At 39.0% G+C, this 18,411-nt stretch overlaps 1 protein-coding gene across 4 annotated transcripts in view; it reads left to right on the top strand.

Moving 5' to 3' along the window:
- The window catches only part of LOC147684144 (cytochrome P450 2J2-like), an 80,995-nt gene that overhangs the window by 41,998 nt on the left and 20,586 nt on the right, over nucleotides 1–18,411 (top strand). For 3 of the 4 annotated variants that reach the window (XM_086944535.1, XM_086944537.1, XM_086944538.1), the window contains one exon: nucleotides 15,558–15,734. The exons of the other annotated variant lie outside the window; for it this stretch is intronic. In XM_086944535.1, the coding sequence (XP_086800661.1) occupies nucleotides 15,558–15,734 (177 nt within the window). The remainder of the gene's footprint in view (nucleotides 1–15,557; nucleotides 15,735–18,411) is intronic. 4 annotated transcript variants of the gene reach the window in all.

An 18,411-nucleotide genomic window follows, 5' to 3' on the forward strand; every position in this document is an offset into this window, starting at 1 on the left:
GCACTGCTGGATTCATGAAGCCCTTAATGACATGTTTCCACCCGTCCCTTTATAACAGGTCCTTCTTTCTGTAATTACTGACCCACACATCTTAATGTTTTGTATAAAAGAACCTTATTTTTTAGATGTTCTTTGTAAAACCCTCCACAAATATTGGATTTGGTTGATTCAGTACAACTTACGTAAAATAAATACTAATCTGGATCCGTATCTGGGCTACTCCGGAATTAGCTGAATATAGAGACTCCTTAAGTGACGTAAGGAATATGGATCAAGCCTTGGGGATATCCTGGTTAAGGTTTGTTTGTGACTGGTGCAAAGAACTGGGTTTGATCAGAATGTGGGACTTGCCTAAATTATTTTGCAAGGTGGACAAGCAGGTCTTAATATCGACCTATTGGTCTCTAGTGTGGCATGAACTAATATCTAGGGGCACTCTGGGCCACCTCACTGAGCAGTTCTTGGCATTTAAACCTACTCCTGGCTTAGAAAGCTGTATGGGCAATATAACACCACCGTTTGCCAAGAGCTTGTTTATTGGATTTAGAAAAGTCTCTTTGCCCCTTTCATCGTTCAGAAAAAATTGGAATACAAATTTCTCGTCTGATTCATGTTCAGCTTGTGGCATGAATTCTGAGACTCTTGACCATATTATGTTTGTATGTCCTTAATACTGTTGTGTGCACAGAAAATGGTTGTGCCTGATCTGTTCATCCATGGAAGTACTACACTTTAGAGAAGCGAAACAAATACTAACGACTGACACATCTGGGCCGGTTGGTTTTTCTGTGAGTTGGTTCTTGTTCAATATTTGTATAAAGCAGGAGAAGTTTCTGAAACCATTATCAGTTTTAACATTTTAGTGTATGGCTTGTCCCGTGGAAACAATTTTAAGTATTTATGTATCATATATATAATTGTGTTTATAGAGCTAATATTTATCTGCCAATTATCTTTAAAAGTCAAGTTTTCGAACATTGCACTTTATAACATATCAAAGGTTTTATATATCTTGGAATTTGGGGTTAATTTTAAATAATAATTTAGGCATTGCAGAGATAAGATTATCAATTTGAGGGTTTATTTTGATAGTCCAACAGAAACAACAGTAATGACATTACATTGCATGAGGTCTGCTGGGATTATCTATTATGATTTGATTTTAATCATCTATTATATTTTAATTATGCATCAAAGATACTGAATGAAGCAAAATATATTATATGTATCATATGGATGTTTTGTACCTTTGATGGTTATGAAACAAAATAAAGAATCTCTGATGATGATTTTCTGTCATTCTATGTTGATTCCTTGGGCAATTTTTATAAAGCCACTACACTAACTTTGCATCAGGAATCAATTCACCTAATAAGCAATATTATCTAGTCAGGTTCTCATTTATATGTAGCTTTCTTCACATATCTATGTATGTATAGAGGTGCAGTCAGACGATTCATTAAGGTATTGCTCTAGTCTGAAATTGAACCCAATCCCTGCGATCCTGGTGGCAGATACTGCCACATAGATATGACCCTATGCAGATCGAGAAGGTACCCCAAGTGCGCCTGGTGTATGAAGATGAGATGGCACAGAGAGTGGGCAAAGCTTATGATGATTCAAGACTGACTCACTTTCGGAATAGATGCTTCAATTTCTTTTTTTTTAGAAGTGTTTTCCTTTAAGTCTCTGATTGCCTACTGGAAAGAGCGTAGGGATGCTTCTTGTGAAGCAGTTGCACACTTTACAAATGGCTATTCATTTATTCATTCAATTTGTTTATTTTAGATTCTCTCTTTTCAGGATTTGCATGCACACAGCTTTAGCGTTAAAATACAGTTTGCTCTGTGTCAACTCCGTGCTCATGATTGAATGACTCTGTTGTCTAGCTCAGTTCCCTTCTTCTTATTCAATGGCTTTTCTCTGTGTTTTTGTGTCATTTTCACAACTGGAGCACATTTATTACTTCTTTATTTTATTTTTGATTGGATAAGCTTTATCCTTCCATTGCTGTGTTGATGGGACTATTTGTTTTGTTTTTCTTTCACCAATCCATGGGAGTGCATCACTTACCTCACTGACGTTTTATTTTTTATTTTTTAATTTTATTTTTGCAAGGTCTCAACAACTTTGTACTACAGAGGCTTGCTTTTAAGAATTTCTGACTGCGCTAAACGCCCCCCGCCCCACTGTCCTCAAGCTTCCTAAATTAAAAAATATATATTTTTGTTACACTGACATCTTCATTCAGCTGCTAGTCCACTTGCTCATCCCTAATTGCTTGGCATCCCACACATACATTATCTTTTCATTTACTTGCATTTGCCATCCTGTAAAGATTATTTCTACTTTGCAGAAACTCATCCAAAGATGGATGCTGCACTGTACGCGCACTCAGGGTGGCCATCATGGAATGATATTTCAAAAGAAAGAGTCCAATTTACAGATTGTGGATAAGTCATTGAAACAATGTTTAGAGGAGAGATCGCATGCACTTTTGCACTGGTTAGCAATGAAACTTTATGCCACCTAATGTCCGTCTGTGAATCTGTAAGAGAAGAAAGATGGAAATTGTTGAAAACAGCCTTAACTGACTTAAATATCCGTACTTGCAGACATGCGGTAACAAGTTGGATGGGCGCCTCATCAAACATTTTAATATGCCGGGGGGTAAAATTTATGACAATAGTAGATGACTTACTCACGAAAGCGGAAAAAGATTAAATGCTTGGGGTTAGAAAGGGATTTTTACAAAAATTGTAAATATTTTAAAGTAGACTGAGAATATGTTTTTCTTTTAATTCTGTACGTTACAAATTGCGCTTTTATTGTATGCGTTATGGTTGTGACAAACTAAATAAAGTTACCTTTGACATTGACATTGACATTGGTTAGCAATGGTGAAGTGCTCAGAGTCCTAAAGCCAACAAAGTTTAGGTCAGAAAAAGTGGAGAAGTAAGACAAAAAGACTGGAGTGAGCCTTCAGAGAGGGCCATTTTCCAAAACCATGTATTCAAAACGTCATGACCCAATATGCATGAAAAGTAGGTCAGTCTTAAAAAACAAATGAACACCCTCACTAGTCATTTATTTCTTGCATAAATGGGGGAAATAATGCTTAGCTGTGTGATAAAAATCCAAACCTGGAAACACAGAACTCGAGCTGCATCTCCTGTGTCGCCAGCCAGTGTCTTGCCTCGTAGTGCAGCCACAGCCTCCAGGCATCTAGGAGATTTCTTCAGAAAACACATCCTTGTTGATGCAGGTCTAAAAAACTCCTAAAAATGTTGCCAGACCTGCAGGTCTAGTAACTTGAATAATCTACTCTACCTAACTGACGTACTTGACCCCTAAACCGGTCTCAATTTCTATGATCCCCGGCAAATTTTTTATTTTTCAGAGCTGCCTTTTTCTTTATTATCATATACGACAATACTTTTAAAATATGTGAGTGCAGCATTTCTGCTGTTCAAAAAAAATCTTGTTCGATTAAATAGACTAAAATTTTGCTCCATATATAATAAGAATTTAGCCCACATACAAGGTACACAAGACACCTGACTTGCCTCTTAGTTCACTTGTAGCATTGTCTTCGGGGCAGGGGCAGAAATTTTTCTTAGTTCATGTTTAAAAACACACTGTTAATAAATATATTACTAAAGAATGATATGGTAGTGCACTGACATTTACAAGCAGTACATTCTCCATTGAAATGGCTGCAAACTTCCCACTAAACAAGCATCCTTGCTGATCAAACAATAAAGCGTACTAACAATAATCTGTGGATACTGGGTTTCATCAAAAATATTTCTCATTTGTACATCACCAAGTAAAGACTTTACTTGGTGATTTGTTTTCATCCTAATATAGAACAAAAAAAGGAGTACCAGAGGGTCTGGAAAAAAGGTGGGTTTACAGTGTGTGGAGAACAGGCAAACAACAAAAGACCCCTAAACTGACCAATAAAACGTGGTATACAATGACAACCTGATAGATGGTCAGAGATACCCATCAGTCACCACTCGGAACCACCCTTCATCATTTGGGATTTTTTCAAAACCATCTATGCAGATATGTTTTCTTCAGACAGAAAGAGACCAGGATGTAAATAGATCTCTTCCACTGAACAAACAATAGTATGGTTTACCACTCCTAGAAACTGGTGAGTGGTCAAGTGTGGTGTGACTTGGGAAGTGTAGTGCAGAAAACGTTTTTGCATGAAAAAAATAATAAACAAAGAAGTGTATTTAAAATTGGATGAGGGAGCATAGAACAGTCTTTATTCGGATGATGCTCACTCCGCCAATGTTAAAAATGTGTTAAAGACAGTTTGAAAAATGCGCTGTCTAGAGGTGAAACCAGGTCGACATGTTTCAGCAACAAGTGGACACAATTGTCCCTGCTTTCTTCAGGACTTTACAACAAATAAACGCTACTGCATACATAAAATAAATAATAAGTGACAACTAAGAGACAAGTGTAACAGACAAGTACAGAGATCACCTGCAGTTTCCAGGTGAAGAATCTTGTCTTTAGCTTACAGCTTATGTCGCTCACATAGCTTGTAAGAAGTGAAGACCTCACCCCACCTGGCAGTGGCTCAGGAGTAGAGTGAAGCACCGTTCTAACCGTCGGTATTTCCTGGCCAACGTCTGAACCGACCGGGGAGGCCCCGGGTCCTACCCTACCGTAGTGTTTTTTGTTCATCCTAATATAACCTTTTTTTATCAAACAGGAATGAGAAATATGCTTTCATAACTACTGAAATATATTTTGAAATGTTTCTACAGTTCATTTACAAGCTATTTAAATGTGTGTTAGAATAAAACCTGACATCCTACACCCTTTCATTTCACATTCTTCATACAGCATCTTTGGCAGACAGTTCACTTTACAAATTTATAACTCAGGAGCTGACATTTGACTCCTTTCTCTGAACGCAGAGCAAATGTGACAAGATAAAATATTTAAAGACATCTTTATTGCACATTCACTCTCTGAGTGAACAGAACACCTGTTCTTTGTTAGCTCGCCAGAATGGACCAGGAGGCCCTAAAAACAGCTCACCCTGATAAAATCTGACTTGCCATTGTGAGTGGGCAAGTAGATTTCTCAAGGCCTGTAATGGCCCTCGCTTGTGCCGCCCACTCATCTCACCACCTCCAGACTGGAGGCAAATAAGTAAAATCATGTCTAAATGAATGTTCATACCTTGAGAAAAAAATACATGGAATGTCTTTTATCTCTCGTGGACCAGTGGGAGGTGAATGCATAGACTGGAGAAGCGGAACTTGGAGTTTTTGCCAGAAGTGGGCAATGAATATGTGCACTAACGGGTTGGCCTTTCATTTCTCGGGGGCAGTAACCCCTTCACATTCGTTCATGGGTGGGGAGAGTTCCTTGAGCTCCCGTAAAGTCAGTGCTACTGAATCGCTAAAGAAACTGAAATCATTCCTCCCAGAATGTAACTTCAGAACAGCTGTTTAAGCCTTCATACTTTTGCATCTGGATGGTGGCAATGGTTTCACTGCCTCTTAAACTCCACACTGGCCTCCTCTGCATCAATGGCCTGTAGAAATATGACTATATCAGCCCCACCCTGATGGAACACCACTGCTTGCCCCAGCCCACACCATCTTTAAAACCAGCAGCATCATCTTCAAAGTCACTATGACCAGCACACCTACATTTCTTTATGACAGACTCACCATCTCCAATGGCTTTCAGTACAACCGCAGCCAGGACATCAGCAAAATAAATACGAAGAAGGGCAAAAGGGACTTCACTATCTACACACCCCGGATCTGAAATAACAACACCTAGCCATCAGGCACACCTGCAGACACATTTCTTTAAAGAGCAATACATCATGATGCAGTAACAGTTCACTCTCACTCTTAGATACCAGCTAACCCTCCAATCACAGATTGGCTGTGTTAGACCTGACATCATTGGCGTGAGTCCCCTTCAATTTTTGACGGATTGACTCCTCTGTTTTGATATGTTTTTGCAATGTTATATGTTTTGGGCACTGTGCCACTGCTAATCAGTGCCACAGTGCAAGTGCTCCCTATGTTAAGTTGATGTACTAATTGGTTATTCCATGATTGGATTATTTGATTGATCTGTCAGCCCCTAGTACAGTGCACCATGTGTGCCCAGGGCTTATAAATCAAATGCTACTAGTGGGCTTGCAGCACTGGTTGTGCCACCCATGGAAGCAGCTTGTAAAGTGTGTCTCAGGCCTGCCATTGCAAGACCTGTGTGTAGTCTGTGACTACCATGTTGACATGGCCAAGTGCACCCTCTTGTCAGTCCCTAAACCTTCCCTTTGCTTTATATTAGACACCCCTATGGTAGGCCCAAGGGCAGGGTGCATTGTAAGTATAAGGTAAGACATGCTCTGCCAGTGTGCTGTTTGCTGGGTTGGGCTGCAGTGGTTGCATCATTGCCAAGGGACAGGAGAACAAACTTTTTAAGGACTTTCATCATCTACAGAATATTCTTCAAGGGCTTGAACTGTGCGTGCCTCCTGCTGAAGTCTCAGGGACAAAAGACTTCACCTCCAGCTCCCTCCTGAATTTCCTTGCTGGGAATTCTAACTCCAATCACTTGCGTGCCGCTGGGAGCTGGAAGCGCGACGCATCGAGAGGAAGCGTGTCGCCGCCGCAGCTCAAATCGTCGCATCGCCGGAGAAGTGAGCCTTCGCCGCATCTCTGTGGAAGCGTGTGTTCATCAAAGCTGTCTGCTGTTGCATCACCTGAGAAGCGTGAGGCCATCGTGAGAGTCGCTATCGCATCACTGGAGAATCGTGTCTCAGGGCCTGTCGCGGCTCCAAAGTTCAGAGTCGTCGCAAGGCTGCCAGGGCGTCATCGCATCGTCGCATCAAGGGCGCCATCTTCTCGCATCGCAACCGGATCATCGCATCAAGGCGCCATGTTGCACACCGCAACGGGCCGGCAGGCCGAGAATCTACGCATCATCTCCGCACCGGTAAGAAGCACAACGCATCCCCTACTCTACGGAGCATTGAAGCACGACGCATCATCTCCCCCGGATTACGGAACCGACGCAGCTCCCCTTTTGCGAACCTTTTGTTTACTTTGCATTATGCATCCAGGTACTTTGTTGATAACTTTGTTGCATTTATCATCAACTTGAACTAAGCAACTTTAATCATCTTTTAAGCAATCTTAAGTGTAGTATTGTGGATGTTTGTCGTTTGTTGTCTTGTGTTTAAGCCTATATAAAGAATACTTATTTTTATAAAACCTATGTGTGTCCATCTGTAGTGTTTTCACTGTACTACTGTGTATATTCACAGATGCTTAACACACTGCCTCTGAGATAAGCCTGTCTGCTTGTACCAAGCTATCAAGGGGGTGAGCAGGGGTTATTAAGGAGTGTAATCCTCTTATCCTGACTTAGAAGTAAGGGCCCCTATTTGGACAAAGGTGAATACCATTGCCAACTAGAAACCCCCAGATCTAACAGGCTGCATCTTTGCTTTCACCTGGTACATCTCTCTGTTTCCTTTAGGCAACGTGTGTTTAAAACAAACACTGTATACACACAAGAAAATAATTTACATGTCCATGATTCTTATTTATATAGCAACGTATTCCACATGGATATCCTGAAAATCTTGCATGGGTCCAGACACCTTTGTGGACCAAATGCAACAGATCTACTCTTACTTTAAAATAAAGGTCACATGGACAGTTTAGAAACAAAACTTTCTTCTGACATGTTTTACACATCACTTGTTGGACCTGTTTTGTCATGCTTCTTACTTTGGTTTTAGATAGTTGTTATCAATCTTCTTTCTTTACCCAGCATAAATGTGGTGTAGCTGCTAAACTGCAGATCCTGGAGCTTGGATAATAGAGATGTAATCCTGGCATTGGTGCAGGTCCAATAACATTGTGTGATTCTCTGCAAATAATCTTTATTTTCCTGTTCCTGAAATTATTAATATACTTAATTTGATCAAAATATGTAGTATGTAAAAGTCAGTCTGCACAGTGAATTATATCAGTAGAGTCTTAATTACATGTTTCTACCTGTCCCTCTCTGTCTGGTCCTTTCTGTAATTTCCAACCCACACATCTTACTGTTCAGTGTAAAGCAGCTTCTGTTTGAGATATTCTTTGTAAAACCCTCCACAGATCATTGGATTTGGTCCATTCTGTACAACTTATGTCAAATAAATACATATTCTATTATTCTTACGTTGCTTCCTTGGGCAACCTTTAATAAACCACTATACTAACTTTGCATCAGGAATCAATTCACCTGATAAGCAATATTCTCTAGTCAGGTTCTCATGGATATGTAGTTCTTTATACATATCTATGTATGTATAAAGGTGTAGCGAGACGATTTATTGTGGTATTGCACTAGTCGGAAAAGGGCCCAATCCCTGAGATCCTGGTTCCAGATACTTCCACATAGATATGGCCCTATGCAGATTGAGAAAGTCCCCCAGTGTGCATGGGGTATGAAGGTGAGATAGCACCGAGAGTGGGCAAGGCTTATGGTGATTCAAGACTGACCCATTTTAGGAATAGATGCTTCAATTTCATTTTTTTAGAGAGGCTTTCCTTTAAGTGTCTGATTGCCTACTGGAAAGAGCACCGGGACGCTTCTTGTGAAGCAGTTGCATGCTTTAAAAATGACTAATCATTCATTCATTCAGTTTGTTCATTTCAGATTCTCCTTTTAGGATTTGCAGGCACACAGCTTTAGCATTACAATACACAAAGTTTGCTCTGTGACAGACCCCTACTATTGATTGAATGGCTTTCTTGTCTATCTCCATTCCCTTCTCCATATTTAATAGCTTTCCTCTGTGTTCCTGTGTAGTTTTCACACCAGGAGCACATTACTTTATTTCATTTTTGATTGGATAAGTTTTATCCTTCCATTGCTGACGTGATGGGACATTTGTTCTGCTTTTCTTTTAGCACTCCATGGGAGGGCATCACTTACCTCACGGACGTTTTATTTTTAATTGTCTTTTTGCAAGTGCTCAACAGCTTTGTACTATGGATACTTGTTTTTGATCATTTGTGACTATGCTAATTGCCCACCACTGTCCTCAAGCTTCTACATTATTTAAATATTATTTTTGTGACACTGACAACTTCATTCAGCTGTTAGTCCACTTGCTCATACCCAATTTCTTGGCATCCTCCACATACGTTATCTTTTAATTTATTTGCTTTTGCCATGTCCATGCAGCCATCCTGTACAGATTATTTATACTTTACAGAAACTCATTCAAAGATGGATGCTGCACAGTATGCACATTCAGGGCAGCCATCTTGGAATGATATTTCAAAAGAAAACAATTCCAAGATAGCTGCAGTGTAGTGCAAGTGCTTATATGATGGCCAATATTGAATGATTTTTATTTTGCTTCAAGAAACATCATTCCAGATGGCCTCTGTTTCTTCCTGCATACAAGCTATTGGAGGAGCAAAAATAAGCATTGGCAAAGACAAAAGGTATCTTACGTGCAGATTGTTTGCTTTGTTTTTGCAAAGCGGTGCAGTGCAACTCAGTCCTATATTTGTGCTGTGAAAAATAGACTACTTCTTTGCACTGCAAATTCTTATTTGGAGGCTTTGCAATAATCCATCTTATTGTGTAATAATGAGGCAGAATCCCCCCTTCAAATATTTGAGAATAGCTTCAAGTGCAGTGATAGAGCCTGCAAGTGTCAAGGACTAGACTCTTTTAATGTATGTCAAGTTTCCTTCTTGTTTGACCAAAGAAAGGGTGACTCCTCCCATTACCCATAGTGCACTGCACTAATGTACGTGAACAGTATTAAGAGTTCCCTGAAGAGGATCCCATTTAGAACAAAAAAGCCATACAGGGCAAAGATCCTCCTTGGCAATCATGTAGCTCTTGATTGAGCATGAAGATTAATACAAAAATAAGTAAGCACTGCACTTCCTGTCATCAACATAGGTTAAAGAGCCAAACAAAGGCATCCACAAGAAATTTAAAGGGAGCACTCCAGGTCTTTTTGTATATTGTCAATTTGCTTTGGATTCCATTTGTTTTCCAATTTTTTATTTGGTTTTTAAATGTATTTTATTTGGATGTTTTAATATTTTGGAGAAATATTTTTGTTAGAATTTTTTGTTTGTTTAAGTGTAATTATATTGAAGTAATTTGTAAATGATTTGTACTATTTTAAAATTGTCATTATTGGTTACTCATTATATTATACCAATTTATTTTACAAACATAAAAAAGTAAAATCATTTAAAAAATAAATAATTTAGTTTGAGAAATGATTTTAGTAATAAAAACAATTACTAAAACGTTAAACATATTTTGCATTTACTGAAAGATTGTGAATTTCTTTAGTTTTTATATTTATATTTTCTTTGTGTTTTTAAAAAAAAATTTTTTTTTATTATATTATTTGGTCAACATTGTAATAATTTTTATTTGGATTAGTATATATAATGTTTCGAGTAATAATTTTGTAAATAATTTAACCTTGGAGGTATTATAGCAAATATCATCCTTTTACTAGGTGACATTGCTTGTATTTTGTTTATAGTGTAGTGGAAATAGTGAAATGGATCATTTTTGTCTAATAATATACGTCACCCCTCTAGTGTCCAACTCATTCCATAAAGTTTTCAGAATGCTATAAGAATATTACACAGGTGTCCCACACCTTCCCCAAAGGGGTGTAGATGGGAGTGGGAATAGTAAATATAACCCCTGAAATGCCCAACACCTTTCTCAAAGGGGGTTAGATTAAAGTGGTAATAATAAATATAGCTCTTCCAGTCTCCAACACCTTCCCCAAAGTGGTTTACATTTGAGTGGGAATAGTAATTGGTCCAATGTAGGTGCCCAGCACCTTCACCAAACTGGTTTAGATTGTAGTGGGAATAGTAAATCTGATGTCTAGAGCGCCAAACACCTTTGAGGTCGTTACATGTTGCTTCACACACTTTACATTTTTCTACAACAAATACATTTTTGCTTAAACACAAACAGAAACATTTTCTGAATGTATATACTTTAATAAATATATTGTTAATATAGATTAAATAGTACTGTTAGTTCATATATATATGTTTTACCAAAATATTTTAAAACCTTTATTATATTTTTAATAATTGTAAATATTAATTTTTTTAAATTGAAAACGCATACATTTTTATATATTCATGAATTTCTTTAAAGATTTCATGTATTTGTATTCCAGCATAGTCTTTTTTATTTTCATTTATCAGCCATTTTTTGTATCACTTCATATATTTTTTAGGCTATTAACATCATTGTAAAGTGATTTCAGTTCATGTCAGTCACGGTTCCTTGTTGCTTGTCTCCGGATAAGGTAAGACAACTTTGAAGTTATTATTTGGGGGTTTGAGTGTAAAAGCGATGTGGCTAGGGGTAGTTGGTGTAAACTAGCATAGTGGTTTGTTTTGGTAGTATATATCGCCTTTGCATAGTAATCAAGACATCAGAGTCAGCACAAATAGATGAGTCCACAACACACTTGCAGCTAAAGGGAAACTACAATTGAGTCACCAGAGTCAGACCAACAAGTAGGTTATCAGGGTCAGCAGGTCATTTGAGCAGGTTCCAGTGCAGACACCTGCTGCCAAAGGGAAACAAAGAATGAGTTATTCAGAGTCAGCACAAACAAATGAGTTACATAGTAAAGCCCCTTACTGGCATAAGTGTTAAAGCACAGAAAACAATAAAGACATTACAGTAATACAACATATACTGTTTAAGCATTGGAACACTATTTGTACAAACATGCTGATGAGATGGACTTTTAATACTTTTGGGGAGGAGTTTGTGACACACAGCTAGGATATGGGGCACTAGGGTGGTTTCACATGAACATTTTTGCACACGTATTTGGGCCAGTGTGCTCTCTGCACATGTGAGATTACTGTCATGCGCATCCTGGTAATTGTGCACAGGTAGCCTGGTGCAGAAGGGACTCTGACAGAATAGGTGCTGACCTGGACTAGCCTTATATTAGTGGGCATTCACAGCAGGCCATTATAGTTTACCCGAACATCTCTAGTGCTTCACTGTTTTACACAAATAGGTGAAATCTACCCTATTGTGCTGTTTTGGTACACTGAGGCCTACACAGTTCACTGAGGTGTCAAACTGGGATAAAACATGCATGCTGAGTTTGAATACGTAAGTTCTAATGATATATGTGTATATCTTATGGGTCGTCAAGAATAGTCACATTTCTTTAGCTAATTTCATAATCAGTTTCCAGGACGTTTATTCCCCTGCTGGGCCACATTATTCTGCTCCCCATCAGAAAGAACAAAGGCCTCCCTCAACAAAGAGAGGGATTATCTGTGATTGATTACGTTTCTGAGAAGGGTGGGTTGGAGAGGAATATCTGCATCTGATATTTAGTTGTCACACTGCACCTAGGGTGGGACAGCCCTAGTCCACTGAACAAAGGAGGAAGCCAAGACATTTGAAGCCAATACAGGAGGTAGCCCCCCCTTTGACGCTTTGACAGAAAGGTAGCTGGCAGTATTGGAGCTGAGGCCCTCAGAGGCTCTATTTATATTGAAAAGTTGATGCGGACTTATTGGATTGTCCCAAAATGATGTGCAGGATGTTTGGAACATGCGTGGAGGGATAATGTGGCATCCTAGAATTGGGCAGGGGTGCCTGGCATGTAGAACTTTCCACCCACACTTACAAACCCCTGCACAAGGAAGGGATAGAGATGAAGACCCTGGATCTGGATGGCAACAACACCAGAATTAGATGGCTGGAATGAGAATCCAGCTAAAGCCCTTGACCAACAGTAGTAGAAGGGTCTCTCCCGGGCTAGTGGCTCTGGCCCACATATGCCCCAGAGGACCAATTGTGTGAAACCTTGACTCCACTGCCAACCTGTGTGCCTTGCACAACAGCCAGGATGCCATAGAACCTGTGGAGGGCAGGTAAACTAGGCTCTGGTGCAGGCAGCCAGCAAAACCAGCTCCCCATAAAATGCACCATTTAAAGGGCAGGCCACCAGGAACCAAATAAGCCCAAGATCAACAAATCAGCTCAACAGACTTAGTTATGGCATTTTGAAGATTCTGAACTCTGGCCTATTTAAAGGAATGGAGAGCTTGTGTACCACCGATGTAATCCAGCATGTTGTGCAGGCTGCGGGGAGTGCTGTTGCATGTATTATTATTCTCCTGTCATTATTTTTATTATCTTACAGGAGATAGGGTTTTTTAGTATATTTAGTGGTAAGGTTTTCAGAAAAAGTTATGACTTGGGAGCAGGAGAGGTTTCTTCTGTGGCCTTTTTGGTGTGTGCCATTAGTCTTTTTAAATTGGGAATTCCTGGAGTTTCCCGATTGTGTGCTCAGGAACATTTATGAGTATATTTTTTCTTGCAACACATGTCCTATGTCTATCTGAGTTATATGTTGGGGGTGGTTTTGCTCTTCAAAGTTAATTACGACATTATTCCTAAACGTGGCCCTTCCATCACAAGCATTACCATAGTATTTTGTACATCTCCAAAGTATATTTTGGTTATTGTGCTCTCATAGCTTCTTTGCATATCCCATTCATACTAATGATTTTTCGAGTTTCTGGCAGGTGATGTACATCGCTATGTCTGACATTATATCTGCCAATGTTAGAGGAATATATTAATGGATGATTAAAATGTATTTTATTTAATGTTAATTGTATATGCATACTTACTTAGTTGCTGTCCTTTTAATGTGCTACCTTTTTTTATTCTGTTAATTTCTGCTGCGGTGTGAGTCAGGTAGTGCTTGTTATTCTGTTTGATGAAGAAAGTTTGTTTTACTTTTGTGTTTAGAATAATAGTTGTGTTAGTGTTAGGGGTATTTGGTTCTTTGGTTCTTTGTCTTCTTTTTTAGGTTTAAGGTTTTGAGCTTTTTAAAACAAATATGTTTATATACTCTTTCAGCTTGCTAGTCAATACATTTTGGAAGTTGGTGCTTTTGCAGGGCAGGGCGGCTTTTTAGGTTGTAATGTTGAAATGGCAGCTACAGATTTGCAATAAAACAGGAAGACTTTTTGTGGGTTTTTTTAAGTTAAGAGTTAGACAATTAGTTAAATCACATTTTTAGTTACTTGATTTATTTTACTTACTTTTGGGTGTGGAGTTTAAATTTTGTGTAGGATAGCTCCTTGAATCTGAATGGAGAATTCATCAAAACGTTAGCTTCATTGTGGTGTAGAATGTTTGCTGCAAGGTTTATGTACATTTTCTTCTTTTTTATATTATTTATTTACTTTTTTTTAGATCTGTTCATTACATAGGTTTAGGTTTATTGGTCACTTTGTGTTTAATTTGATTTTTTGGGCAGTTTGTTCCTTATTTGGTGGATGCTCATTAAATATCATATGTAACAATAACGGATATTTATGTTAATATTATTTTTTTTACGTTTGTACAATTTTTTGTTATTTGTTTAGTGATTGTTGTTTGTATTTATGATAGTTTATTCGTTTTATTTTATTTGTATGTGCTACATTAGTAAAATGTATATTTTTTGTAGTTCTTTAGTGAGTAAATATGGTTTTAAATATAATTTATAATATTTTATTTTGTCTTGATTTCATATGTGTAATGTTATAAAATCTTGTGTTTGTTTGTTTATTCTGGTAATTATCTGTTGATAATTAAATTGTTTAATCCTATTAAATTATTTAAGCAATATTTTTGTAGTCAATGCTGTTGGAAAACTTAAATATTAGTATATACTTAATGCAAACATTTATTTTCCTACATTTCTCTTTTTGATATTATGGTATTTCAAATATCTTTTATGGCTATATTTTTGTCAGAGGCATTTGTGTTTGTCTTGTTTGGCTGTATGATGATGGTTTGTTGAATTACATTTGTGGGTGTTATTGTGGTAAATCAATATTTGGGTGGTCAATATTGTGTCATACAACCAGCCATCTTACATATTGGGCTCACATTCTTGATCTGCGCTGCGGCACGCCCTTAATAGTGTGCACTAGTGCAGACCTCACTAGGTTTCAAGGGGAGAGGGATGCCGCAACAGGCAGGTGTGTGTGTCTTAATACCCATTTCTGGGATAATGGCTGAGAGATTCCCTAGAACCCTTGTTACCCATTTTCAGAAAGCACCCTTGTGGATGTCCATAGTGCATGGCACCTCATATGTGGTGCAAAATCAGTGTGCTTCCCCGCAACTTATTTGCCTCTGACTCCCCATCCCCTTTGTAATATGGCACAGAAGCAGAGGCTTCCTGTAATTTGCAAGGGTCACACCAAAGCATATAAGGAAACATCCCCTTCGGATCTCGCTTGTGTATTTTTTGTACTTTACTTGATTCATAATTCAGTGCTCCAAGGGTAGAAAAGCAGATGCAAAAGACCCTTGAGCCCCAAGATACTTTATGTCATACATCCCAAAGTGTTTCTATAGATGACAGATTATTCAATAGCATTCATAATTAAAAATTCACAAAGTTTGGCTCCTAACCATTTGTGTCAATCTGTCTCCCCCTGCCGTAGCTCTATGACTTTGCACCAGGGTTGATGCGTCGTTTACCAGGCCCTCACCAGACGGTGCTGAAGGCCTGGAGACAGACACACAAGTATATTTGTCAGGAAATCAAGATGCATCAGGAGAGCATGGTGGAGGATGCGCCCAGTGATTTCATTGATTTGTACCTGACTCAACTAGCCAAGGTAAGGAGCTTTACTTATCCTCACCTCCCTCACCTGATAGGAGTCATTTATACTGGTAATATCGGAATTATCCTGTTTCCTTCCCTGTTAGCAGCAGTACCTTTAAATGAACTTCTTTACAGTGTGTTGTGGTATTGATCAACTGTATTGTTTCCATTATCATTTTACTAGCAACGGGAATAGCAGGTACGTGGACCTTTAAGGTGAAATTGCATTGTGATAGCTGTAAAGAAGCTCTTCTCCTCCTTGGAGTTTTACTATTAATTTTAAAAACTGGTAGTTGATTAAACATTTCCCTGCTTTTTTCTGCAAGTGGTAATGCCACTCTTCCCCACTAGCAGGTGCTGGACTCAGGCTTGGGAAAAAAGCAGTGAATTTAAACTGTTTTATCTCTGAAGTTGTAATATGCAAGAATTCCCACTTGACCTACATGCTTTTTTGGGAGGCGTTTCATGCACAACAGAAGTGTGCTGGGGCTGGCATCTGTCCTCCCCCCCCACTTTTCTCCCGCAAGATTGAGAGCTGGAATAGGCAGAGGCATCTCATCTCCTTTCGTTCGGACAATCGATGGGCATCCATTATAATAGACTAATATGCATCTATAATGTATGATAATCCACAGGATTTAACTTAGTATCTGAAACAAAGGGCATTGGATGACATACACACCTGGGCCCCCCTATTATGCAAAAAGAATCTGTGAAGTTGGCACTTCAGCAAAAACAAATTGGAAAGATTGATTTCCCCATTTTGTCTTGCCATATTTTATGATACACTTCATGTGGTCCTGATGAAAGTGGTTCCCTAATTTTTTATACCACCGAAACGTAATTCAACTGTATGTTGGAGAGCTCACAACAATAAAAAGAATAATCTTGGATTCACTCCGATGTGTATGTGAGATCAGGCTGGGGCAAGAAAGGAGAGATTGCAGAGTGAATGTGTTCGTGTGTGGTCGGAAATAGTGAGTGAGTGTAGATTTGGTGATATGTCCAGTCTATGCTGTGATGTCATTTTTGTATTTTTCAGTTTACAATAATTGTAACACATTAATTCCATTGGCACTTCACCGTGATTTAACCATGTTCCTACTTATTTATTGATGTATTTATTTAAACATATGGTCAATGCTATATGATACCTGTTTAAACATACATAGAAAGACTATGGAAAGTCTATTAACAAATGTTTGTAAATATAATGAGGTTTAGTAAGGTCATTGCAACTAAATCTGTCTACCATGTCCTCTGTAAACGATGGTGCATTAAGAGACAATGTCCTGACAGGTAAGAATATGTAGGCAATTAATTATGCATGCATACAGCATTACTCACAAAGAAAGAAGGAGAGCACTCATTGGTTTTGAAAAAAGATAGTTAATCATCTTATATTGTATCAAAAGTTCATGGTCAGAAATTATACAGTTAGAAGCAGCACTGCATAAAATGAATTAGTGACAACCATATAATACTTGGTGCATAAAAAAGTGACTGTGGTGAAAGTGGCGACGCAAGTGAAGAGGTGAACAGAGTGGATGGCGCACTGTGAGCAAAGTGCAAGTAATTTACAGTGAGTGGCTCAAAAAAAGTGTGACAATGTGATATCACAATTTACAAAAGTTCTTTCAATTTGATGTAGAGCCACAAAGGTGGAGTACGCCTGTTAATGAGCTGTTAAGTTGACGGCGTTTCGATCCATATTAGTTTGGATCGTCATCAGGACTTGGTTGTCTAGATTAGGGGGTGCTGAGACAATTCCGATGCGTAGACAATTAGGATAATGCTGATGCCTCTGTGATTAGTTCAGGGGCAGCCTGGCGTAAATTTCGAGCAGCAGAGCAAAAAGTCATCTGGGACCTGCATCAGGGCAGGGTTTTAGTTGTGCCGTGCGGCCGTCCGTGATCAGCGTTGTGCAAGCACGGTTCCTGAGCAGATCGGCGTGCTGGGCGGCCGTCAATGGTTAGCCGTTTTCCGATTGCTGTTCCTGGTGGAATCGGCGTGTCGGCGTGGAGATAAATCCAAACGTGTAAACGATGTCATGTGACACAATGTTTTTCTTTTTAAATCAGTTCACCGCAAGGCATTTTTTTATGTGATCAAGGTCATGTGTTGACCGAAACGCGTAATGACCTGGATATCTGAGAGGTATTAACATTTCTGCACTGCAAACTAAGAGTAGTTTGTGCCCGTGTGTTTGTTCGCTTCGATAAGCAGAAAGGACACTTTTTGGAATTCAATAAGATACGGAAGCCGACTGCTTTCGCATAACAAACCCCCTCCCCGGAAGTTGGCAGCTGAGAAAACGACGAGAATCCAGGAGGAAATATATGCGGCAGCCCCCTGACGCAGCTATGAGGACTGTCACCAGCCAGGAGGTGACGAAGGCACGGTCAGAGGACTCTTCCAACACAGCACTACGGGGGGAGTTACCTAGCATTGGCGCAGTTGGGGAGGTAAAACGCAGCTACATCCAACCAGCAGTGATCGACCAGTGATCACGCAGAGCTCTCACAACATTCCAACATGTCAGAAGAAGAAATACGGGAAAGGAAGGCGGCGGAGGAGGAATTATTTGGCAATTTCCCTAGCGTATCAAATACTAGACAATGACTGGATACGGGCACCAGAAAGAATTACAATGATGTTAAATCGCTATTAAAGGCATTCAAAAAATGCAT

Source organism: Lissotriton vulgaris, chromosome 11, assembly GCF_964263255.1.
Source record: "Lissotriton vulgaris chromosome 11, aLisVul1.2, whole genome shotgun sequence".
NCBI classification, from domain to species: Eukaryota; Metazoa; Chordata; class Amphibia; order Caudata; family Salamandridae; genus Lissotriton; species Lissotriton vulgaris.